The 11,353-nt window shown below is 41.5% G+C and overlaps 1 protein-coding gene across 1 annotated transcript in view; it reads left to right on the top strand.

Annotated features, from left to right (window-relative positions):
- The first annotated feature begins 6,698 nt into the window (after positions 1–6,698).
- Positions 6,699–11,353, top strand: part of LOC120046612 (heterogeneous nuclear ribonucleoprotein L-like) — a 59,984-nt gene continuing 55,329 nt past the window's right edge. The window contains exon 1 of the mRNA XM_038991988.1: positions 6,699–7,046. Within this exon, the coding sequence (XP_038847916.1) occupies positions 6,843–7,046 (204 nt within the window). The 5' untranslated portion in view covers positions 6,699–6,842. The remainder of the gene's footprint in view (positions 7,047–11,353) is intronic.

Genomic DNA, 11,353 nt, shown 5'->3' with positions numbered 1-11,353 from the left:
AGGAGAGAGATGGATTACTGCATCAGATGATCTGGCCTCCACAATCACCCGACCTCAACCCAATTGAGATAGTTTAGGATGAGTTGGACCGCAGAGTGAAGGAAAAGCAGCCAACAAGTGCTCAGCATATGTGGGAACTCCTTCAAGACTGTTGGAAAAGAATTCCAGGTGAAGCTGGTTGAGAGAATACCAAGAGTGTGCAAAGCTGTCATCAAGGCAAAGGGTGGCTATTTGAAGAAACTAAAATCTAAAATATATTTGATTTGTTAACACTTTTTTGGTTACTACGTGATTCGATATGTGCTATTTCATAATTAAAATAAAGAAAAACCCTTGAATGAGTAGGTGTGTCCTAACTTTTGACTGGTACTGTATATATAAATTACTATTCAGAAAACAGATGAGTGGGCAGTGGAAGTTTGAAAATGACAGCTGTTACTGTAGGAACCACATCAACACACATCAACACACTGGGATTAGAAAGAGAGTTTGTCACTGGATATGTTGTTTGAACACGTCATTAAAAAAATCCCCTGACTCACAAAAAACTGGCTGATGACCCATGGTATAGAGTCATGATATATAAAATATGGAAGATAATCACATACATAACATAGATAGTCTAGTAAACTTCCATATAAAGAATTATGAGGAAATTATTGTCTCTTTGGTCAAATAAATAGACAAGTTTGCTATACATTTTCTTCACTATGTAGGCATCCTAAATGTACTAAGTGTACTACTTTCATGGCCTATGGTGGTCCAGCGGTCTAAGCCGCCTGCCTGCGGCACACGTCTACACTGTTGGCATAGGTTTGAATCTGGCCTACTGCTCTTTGACACAACCTGTCTCGATCTTTCCCCACTGTCATCCTCTATCTGTTCAATAAAGTCAGATAATACCTATTTACTCCGTTCCATCTGACTGCGCAATCCACTCTCATCAGCCCAGGCAGGGAAGTTATAAACTTGATCGCCACTATAAAAGCATCTAGATATTATCTCACATTTCTTTTAGACTAACAATTAGTTTTCAACAGCAGGGATTTGTATAAACCTTGCTTTCTGTCTCTTCGACATTTGCAACATTGTTTCAATATTCCAATTCGATCTCGGTGGCCTTCAGTTACATATACGTTTCTAAAAGAAGATTAAGAATTCTCCTGCACTAACAGTTAACTCATATAATGTTTGACTGTGCGGTCAGTATGAGTAACTGTTTGGGGACCATAAATGATGTCACACTTACTGAAACAGTAACTGCTCTCTTTTGACTTAATCCTCATTTGTCAGGGATATACTGTATATGTAAGTCGGTGCTGTTAACAAGATAAACATTTAGAAATCCAGCGGCCATAATGCAGTCAGTGATGATTCTTTGGGCCTTTCACAGATGGGATAGAAGATCTGAAGTCCTGACACAACTCTCCTGCCCCAAGTTATAGCGGCAGAGATGAGAATCTCCTAGAAGTGTCAGAAGAAGCTGTTTTTCCCCCAGCTGGGGAGAGATAACGATCACAGCACCATCCACCTCCTCGGGTAGACCGCAGGCCTTCTACCAAACCAATCTCCAACGGAGCCGCAGGCACCATACTGGGACCCATTTTCAAAACTTCCTAAAGTGTTGCCACAGCACACGATTTACAGTTCACATATTTGTAAGGCTCCTGCTATATGTTGCATACTTTAGTCTGTTATCTAGTTCTCTAAAGTTCCCACTAAGATGCTAGACTTGAATGCATCCTAGAGCTGAGAAGATCCTCCAGCTTAGTCGAACAGCTTTCCACTCCATAGGCTTATAGACAGTGGTATTGTCACGACTTCCGCCGAAGTTGACTCCCCTGCCTGTTCGGGCGGTGCTCGGCGGTCGTCGTCACCGTCCTACTAGCCGCCACCGATCCCTTTTTCGTTTGTCTGTTTGTTTTGTCTTATTAGTTGCACCTGTTTTTTGTTTCGTAATTAGCTTCCCTATAATTAGGAGTTTGACCCGCCCTTGTTTTGTGCGGGATTGTTTTTGTTACGTGTGTGTATTTTTGGGTGTTTGGCAAGTGTTCTCTCTGCGCCCTGTATGTTCGGGCTTATTCAGTTTTTGTTAAGAAAAAATATAAGGAATATTTTTTCCAAGCGGCTCTCTCTCTCTGCGTCTGGTTCTTTCGCCAACCTAGTCCCGCGTGACAGGTATATTATTGACTGAGAATCATAACTACAGTCAGGAGAAATCCTTCCCTCCACAGGAGGCTGGTGAGGGGAAGACAGCTCTAAATAATAGCTGGAATGAAGTGAAGAGTAACCATGTGTTTGAGACCATTCCATTCATTTCGTTCCAGCCATTACTATGATCCCTTCCGCCCCAATTAAGTTCCCACCAGGCACCTGTGCTTCCCTCAGTACTAAACTAGTTGATGTGGCAGGTCTCTGTTTGTCTATCTAACCAAGATTTTAAATTGGGCATTGGGCTTCCTGATTCTGAACATGTCCAAGGTGTTTTGCTCTGCTGAAACACACATTACCAATGTCCTCCTCTGCAAAATCAATAGCTCTAAACAGAAGGATTCAGACTCTCTATGCTTCAAGCTTGGGTTTGTCCAGTTCACATGTACAGTAACATTATGAAACCCAATATTTCCTCACCTTTTCAGTTTTATATGCTGTCCTTGTGTACTTTCGATTCTTTGCCCACCTCAGTAATACCGGTAGGCTAAACACACTAGTTTAAATTGCCAATCTATGCCTTATGTTTATTCAATGTCCACCCTATCTTCTTCAAAGAGAAAGCCTAGCTGTCCCAAGATGACATGGAAGCAGTGCTTGTTAAGTTTCAGAGGCTTCAGTGTGATAAACCGGGTCATGTTGAAACCCCTGAGACACTCCCCAGAAGACCCTGTTAAAGCGAGAGATATCACCTCATCAAATGCATCCTATGGCCCATACACAGAGGAGCCAACCAACTGGGTGGTTCCTTTATCTCTTCAAACAAAACCGCTTTAATCAAATCAAAGTTTATTGATCACGTACATAGATTTGAAGGTGTTATTGCAGGTGCAGTGAAATGCTTATGTTACTACTGTAGCTTCAAAAGTGCAGTAGAATGTCTCGCAAATACACAATAATCAAAAAAATTGAAACAAGAAATAACATTCGTATTAAATATATAAGAGTGAGAATATAAATGTGGTGTGTATAGACGGAATGTCATTTGGAAAATAAAATGGTATGTACACTAGTGGATATAATAGGATGACCTATGTCGAGAATACAGTATACACATACAGTACACAGTGAGTAAACAGTGTATAAACAGAATATGAGGTGACCAGTGTTCAATTACTTTATATACATGAGGCATTAGTCTCAAGGTGCAGGGCTGAGTACCAGGCAGGTAGCTGGCTAGTGATGTGCTGTTCAACAGTCTGATGGCCTAGTGATAGAGTTTCTCAGTCTTTCTGCCGGGACCACGTCTCTCGGTCTCTCAGTCTCTCAGTCCTGGCTCTGATGCCAACTCTCATCATGACCTGAGAATCTGTGTCAGTGTGGATTTACACCTTAGCACAAAGGGAAGCAGGCGTTGCATTGAAATGTATTGTATAGCACTGTTCTGTTATATAGGCCTAAATTGTAGGGGCGGTAGCGTGGAGGCTAGAGGAACTACAATATAAATGTTGTACGAAAGGTCTGTACAATTCATTTCCTCTCATTGATGTAGGAGCCGTTGAAAGGATATTCAAGGTCTTCAAGATCAAAGCTTTGATCCTTGTGTCATTGTTCCTCAACGGTACAATGTGCTCCACAAATTTGAGGTTTTGTGTTTTACACACGCATAGGTCTATTGTCAGAAAAACCCAAACAATATTACAGTGTGATATTTAAAGCTCTTATGCCTGTTTACACCCACTCTCTCTTTCCCCTATGTACTTTTTCCTTTATGGTCCACCCTTTTCTCTTCCCTCTTGAGATACTTGTCAGGTATCGAGCTGCATGTGTCAGAGTACTGTGTGACCTTAGGACCTTGAAGTCTTGCCTGGCTACCCAAACTCTTTGTTCTGGCCAAACGCTAAGCCATGCCCACAGTCGTTAGTTTTTTCTCCGCAATGAGTGGATCTGAGTACCTACTCAATGATTTCTAGAACGCAAACACATTCTAACCATTCTGATTGGTCCCAGAAACCAATGGTTTGGGCCAGAGCCTGAACACAAATGGGTAAAGTGGCGTTTTGAAAATTCGTCATTGGCTTTGATACTCTGATTGGTTAGAGATTATCCAATCGCTGATGACTGTGTTGTACAACACCCCTAATTTTGACGTCTGTAACGTCCTGACCAGAGTTCTTATGTGTTTTGCTTGTTTAGTGTTGGTCAGGACGTGAGCTGGGTGGGAATTCTATGTTGTGTGTCTAGTTCGTCTGTTTCTGTGTCCAGCCTAATATGGTTCTCAATCAGAGGCAGCTGTCAATCGTTGTCCCTGATTGAGAATCATATATAGGTGGCTTGTTTTGTGTTGGGGATTGTGGGTGGTTGTTTCCTGTCTCTGTGTTTGTGTTCTGCACCAGATAGGACTGTTTCGGTTTGCCACATTTTGTTATTTTGTTCGTTGTAAGTGTTCACTGTTTTCGTTTAATTAAACATGTTGAGCACTGGCTACGCTGCGTGTTGGTCCGATCCCTGTTTCACCCCCTCTTCTAGTGAAGAGAGGGAAGGCTGCCGTTACAACGTCACCACAAACGACTTCAATGATGGCAGTTTCAGACTGAAGAATGTAGAGAACACAGAGCAGCGGAAGAATTCAGTTTGAGTTGTGAACTTTGTTTTATCACAAGGTGCTACAATACACACAGATACAGATACCGCAGATACACATGGTGAAGACATCTATTTCTTCACTTCCTCTTCCGTGTGTGTGCTAGATGTTTTTTCATCCAGTTGCAGTTCCTCTGTTGGATGACTTAAACATTAGGGCTGAATCCTAATATTAACTTGAACTTTCGCATAGATTATATGCCTTCATGTCAACCTGAGATGTGCATATCTGAAGATATCTCAAGATCCTTGAATAACGATACCTGTTATAAAACTTACATGCTCAGATGCTTTTTCTTTTTCTTTGTGTGTCTTACCTCTTCCCACGTAGATCTCAACAAGTGTGACTAGCATGTCTCACACACATTTTGATATCTCAGCTCTAAACAAAGGCAGTCAAGTGTGAAAGGCTTACTTTGGTGGGGGGGGGGGGGGGGGGGTGGGGGGGGGGGGGGGGGGGGGGGGGGGGTTGACTGAGTATAGCTTTAATCCATGCTCGTGTATCACTCACTCCACCCACCTGTTACTATTTATGGGTATTGTCCTTACACAATCTCAGTCTCCAACAAGACATTCCTGCCCAATGCCCATTGAATGGTTTATCAGTCTGATCTATGAAATCCGTTTTTTTCTGTCTTAACATAACAGAGTGTGTGGGTAAAGAAGGGTGTGGAAAGTGTGTGTGTGGGTGTGTAACAAGACTGTTTCCTTCCTGAATATACCTGCAACAGCTAACCAACAGGTTGGGGGCACTACCCTCAGACCCCCTGTCCAGTACCCCAGTGGGGTTTCAAACAACATGACAATCTGAGTATATTCAGGATGTTCATCATGATCAGTTTGACTAATGCAACACACTCTAACGGATATTCCCTCTGGTAGGCTACACAGCATCAAATATCAAGGACGATGGTGTGAATGAGGTGTGGTTATAACAGTGAGTGTCAGACGGCAGTGGATGAGACAAGAAGTGAAGGAAACCCACAGAGACCCTAGGATAAACAGCACAATTGTGCAAACCCCAGAGACCGTGAGAGGAGGCTCCATTACCATTTCCTACTCCAACCTTCTTTTTAAACAGTGTGAGAGAGGCATGTCACAGCAGTGCTCTGAGCTTGAGGGTCAAATGCATGCTGCCAAAAGAGTCTGACTCATAATAGAGGCTGTAGCCTATTGAATCAAATAAGATCAAATCGTTATTATTATGGGTGCATTGAGAGTTTCAGAGAGATTTCACATCAACAATCTGTTTGTGGTGGTTATTGTACCTCAGCTGTTCATGATTTGAGGACATCTATTAACACCTAGCTGAATAGCCTATTGTTTATTTACAACAATATTTTAACCGTTTGTTAATAGTTAATAGTGCAGTGCATGAGTAGCAATAATGACTGAGACGCTGTAGTGACCATACCGCCTATTTGCATGGAAATGTTGGAGTGCAAATACCCATTTTGATTACGAATATTTGCGTAGATGAAAATCGTGCAAGCGGTCACACGTTTGCCACTCAACCCTTTCTTTTACTCAAGTTTGAATACATTTCAGCTATTCAGAAAAGTGGAAAACTAGAACTGCTATATATATATCAGTGGTTATTGTTGGCTAAACATTGATACCATGCGGTAAGAATGTAGCACTTTACGAATTTAAACATTGTTTCTGTTGCAGCAGAAGCACTGATATGACAGCTCGAGCGTTGGCAATAATCTCTGCGTACTTTGCTGCAGAATGTGGAGACTGGAGAGCGCCTGCTTTCTCTGTTGAAAGACTAAGACTGACCAATCGGTATCTGTATTCCTAATTAGCAAGCACAGACTGTCCAATGAGGGACGTGCTGGGTGGGTTCTCCACACACACCTTCTCGGGGCCACTCTGGTACAGAATCGCGAAGGAGGGCGCGTTACAGAATGACATACAGGTTTTCTTGATGCACACAACGCCAGAGACAATTAGAAAAAAGAACGAGAGGGACTTTTCGACGAACAAACTAGTCCGTCTTCACGCTTTGTGTCCAAGAAGGATTCAATCTGTCCACCTGAAGAGGCATGTCTCTTATTGAAGAATACGAGGAAGGGGAGTATGGGAGGGCGCCGAAGCGACTGAAGACCACTGAGGTGGAGGAGGGCGAGGAGCTGGAGGAGGGAGAGGATTCGGACTCGGAGTCTGCAGGGCTGCTCGGAGATGTGGAGAATGTAGGAGCCGAGAAAAGGCCACGGTGGACCGGAACGAAATACGGACCTGAAAGACTGGTAAGGGAAGCGCGACCTTATTATAATATAACATCTGAATCTGAATCTGATGTTTTGCAATATTACTGTAAATAACTGGCAATGATCACAATGTTGCTACTGGAATAGTAGCCTAACCTATATATAGTTTATCATTTCCTTGGGTTCCTCTGTGATTGATAATCTGTCAGTCCTTTGCAGTCAATATATCAATTGACAGTCTGAAGCCCTACATGTAAGATTGAAGGGTACTGTCCAGCTAAAAATCATACAATGCGTTGGCAGACTACAGTTATTTTCTACTCTGACAAGGTGTAAATCTTGTTAAGAAAAGATGCACACGTGTTGAAGTAAAACGGGATTGCAATATGATCCACATGACATGGATTATAACTGATTTATTGAACAATTTATGCATAACATCAAACTGCATAAAAAAAGAAAAGTGCTTTGCAGAGTTTTAACCAGCCTGGTCTCATAGACTAGACGTAACATAGTACATGTACATCTGGGACACTGAAATTACATTTGTTATGGTTACATAAAACAGATTCGGTCAGGGTTAATGGGTAACACGAACATCTACCAATCCAAAGGCTAATTAGCAACTTTTCAACTACATACTTATTTGTAATAATGTAATAGGAAATGTAATTCGTAACATATCAAAAGAAATGGGTAATGGACAACCACACATGAATACAGTTGAAGTCGGAAGTTTACATACACCTTAGCCAAATACATTTAAACTCAGTTTTTCACAAACCCTGACATTTAATCCTAGTAAAAATTCTCTGTTTTAGGTCAGTTAGGATCACCACTTTATTTTAAGAATGTGAAATGTCAGAATATTAGTAGAGAGAATGATTTCAGCTTGTATTTCTTTCATCACATTCCCAGTGGGTCAGAAATGTACATACACTCAATTAGTATTTGGTAGCATTGCCTTTAAATTGTTTAACTTAGGTGAAACGTTTCAGGTATCCTTCCACAAGCTTCCCACAATGAGTTGGGTGAAATTTGGCCCATTCCTCCTGACAGAGCTGGTGTAACTAAGTCAGGTTTGTAGGCCTCCTTGTTTGCACACGCTTTTTCAGTTCTGCCCACAAATGTTCTATAGGATTGAGGTCAGGGCTTTGTGATGGCCGCTCCAATACCTTGACTTTGTTGTCCTTAAGCCATTTTGGCACAACTTTGGAAGTATTGTCCATTTGGAAGACCCATTTGCGACCAAGCTTTAACTTCCTGACTGATGTCTTGAGATGTTGCTTCAATATATCCACATAATTTTCCTGCCTCATGATGCCATCTATTTTGTGAAGTGCCCCAGTTTCTTCTGCAGCAAAGTACCCCCACAAGATGATGCTGCCACCCCTGTGTTTCACGGTTGGGATGGTGTTCTTCGGCTTGCAAGCATCCCCCTTTTTCCTCCAAACATAACGATGGTCATTATGGCCAAACAGTTCTATTTTTGTTTCATCAGACCAGAGGACATTTCTCCAAAAAGTACGATCTTGGTCCCCATGTGCAGTTGCAAACCGTAGTCTGGATATTTTATGGCGGTTTTGGAGCAGTGGCTTCTTCCTTGCTGAGCGGCCTTTCAGGTTATGTCGATATAGGACTTGTTTTACTGTGGATACAGATACTTTTGTACCTGTTTCCTCCAGCATCTTCACAAGGTCCTTTGCTGTTGTTCTGGGATTGATTTGCACTTTTCGCACCAAAGTACGTTCATCTCTAGGTGACAGAACGCGACTCCTTCCTGAGCGGTATGATGGCTGCGTGGTCCCATGGTGTTTATACTTGTGTACTATTGTTTGTACAGATGAATGTGGTACCTTCAGGCGTTTAGAAATTGCTCCCAAGGATGAACCAGACTCGTGGAGGTCTACAATTTTTTGTCTTATTTCTTTTGATTTTCTCATGATGTCAAGCAAAGAGACACTGAGTTTGAAGGTAGGCCTTGAAATACATCCACAGGTACACCTCCAATTGACTCAAATTATGTCAATTAGCCTATCAGAAGCTTCTAAATCCATGACGTCATTGTCTGGAATTTTCCAAGCTGTTTAAAGGCACAGTCAACTTAGCGTATGTAAACTTCTGACCCACTGGAATTGTGATACAGTGAATTATGAGTGAAATAATCTGTCTGTAAACAATTGTTGGAAACATTTCTTGTGTCATGCACAAAGTAGATGTCCTAACCAACTTGCGAAAACTATAGTTTGTTAACAAGAAATTTGTGGAGTCGTTGAAAAACGAGTTTTAATGACTCCAACCTAAGTGTATGTAAACTTCCGACTTCAACTGTACATACCATATGAAACGTAACATATCATACTAAATGGAGTGTCTTGGATTTTACATACAGAATAATATGAAATGCTCTGAGATCATGTTGCAACAAACATACTGAACCCTATATAGACTACAGTAATAGTATGCCTACTATTGTAACCGTGACATGAATATTGACTGACATTCGTGAAGTTAGGTAATATCGGTCATATCCTTAGCCTAATATCATGATCATGAGCTATTTATTAACCCCAGTGTGTTTGGAAATGTCCTCTACCTCCTGCTTTTTGTAAAAGTGCATAGTGACATGACATCTCTTCAGTTAGGGTGATTTGCACGGCTTACATAGGCTAAGTCTGTAGACTGTGCTACACTGTCAGAGTATAGTCTAGTCTTGTACACCTGTCACCATTAGACAGTGCATTATTGATGGTGATCCATGGGTCGCTCGGTTGGATAGGTTATGCGAATGGCAACATCTCCACTTCTGATGTCTAATGTCTGGAATTAAATTATGTGAAGGCCTGCTCATGCTCTGCAACTCTGACTTTACCAGGACATGAATAGTTGACTATTATTAAGAGTAAATAGTCTATAAACGTATAATAGTGCGTAAAGGGGAGCTGAGTATTTGGATTGTAAACCATAATCTTCTGAATTGTCCAGTGAAAATGAGCATCTTGATTTTCACTCATGTTTTAGATCTGATTTAGCTCATCTCAACCTCTGCGGGGTGCATAATGCAGCCCAGTATGTGCCTTGCTTTGAGATCAAAACCAGACAGGATTGCAGGAAGAGAAACTACAGCTCCCTGCTCTGTGTGCATAGGCCTATCTCCGCTACATCTTCTCAGCAGATTATCATAAGAACGGTCCCGGCATGAGGAGGCATTGAACGCATTATCTAGATTAGCTATGCAGTGTTTTGGTCTTTGCTAGCTCAGGCGGTGCAGATCTTTAGTCCGTTGATCGGCTTTTCCCCTTATCACCAAGGAAAAGCTGCGAATCCGCCACCGGCAAGACAGATTCAGCTGCCTGATGTCACAACTGGCTGTGGAGCATGCCCCTTATCTGTACTCTCTCCCAACTAGGGTTGCCTGTACTTTCAACCAATAGATTGGTCGAAATTTTAAAACTTGTATTTTTCCATATATAGACACACCCTATGTTTGAATAAAATCAACTATATTTAGGCTACCGAGCTTGTCTGACGCTTTAAGCACTGCGATTAAAAATGAAGACACACAAATTACTAGAGAGGGTGTCAGAGATCAATAGAAAAAAACTTGTTCCTGACCATACTCCTCCCTCTGCTGCTGGCCTCGTCATGCTCCTAAAGTTGCCGGTATTAGGCTACACCAGTGGTCAGCAACCTTTTCCATTTGGAGTGCTAAGTTATCGTACCATTTCTACTGATTTGCTTTCCGTGCCACTTATGTTTTTCGTATGCAAATTTTCGTGGAACAGTTTAATTTAATATATAATAAAGTCTTGATATCTCAAAATCAATGTCATGTGGTTAATCAAAATCTAAATGAAAATGAAAATTACACATCTAAAAGTAACTTCTATTGCCAATATGTAAAAATAGCCTAAAAATAGCCAAATAAAAACATTGCAGCCCACAGGGAGAAAATATCCTGATAAAAATAAATGTCCTATGAATCACATTGGCTACACATGCTACACACCTGTCTGCAAGGAACTTGAAACATTATCAACTATTGTATTAACTTGGTCAGGCCTGAAACTCCTGCTAGCAAACTTGCAGCATTGTATAAAATATTCTGGGCCTTCAGAGTTTCCTAGACCAGTGAGCTCCGGACAGTCAGACTATGTTGGGCAAGGGATAAGAAGTAATCAGGTAGGCCTATTTTATAACGTTTCCACCGGATCAGAGCATGACATTTTCTTTCCCTTTCATGCTGAGTGGTAATCGAAAGGGAGAGAGCTGGAAAGATTTTTCAAATAGGCATTGAGGAACTATTGTCATTCTCAATGGATGTAAAAACAGACTTTGTTTACTTG

This window comes from Salvelinus namaycush, chromosome 4 (genome assembly GCF_016432855.1).
Source record: "Salvelinus namaycush isolate Seneca chromosome 4, SaNama_1.0, whole genome shotgun sequence".
In the NCBI taxonomy this organism is placed as follows: Eukaryota; Metazoa; Chordata; class Actinopteri; order Salmoniformes; family Salmonidae; genus Salvelinus; species Salvelinus namaycush.
This window is presented reverse-complemented; position numbering and strand designations above follow the sequence as displayed.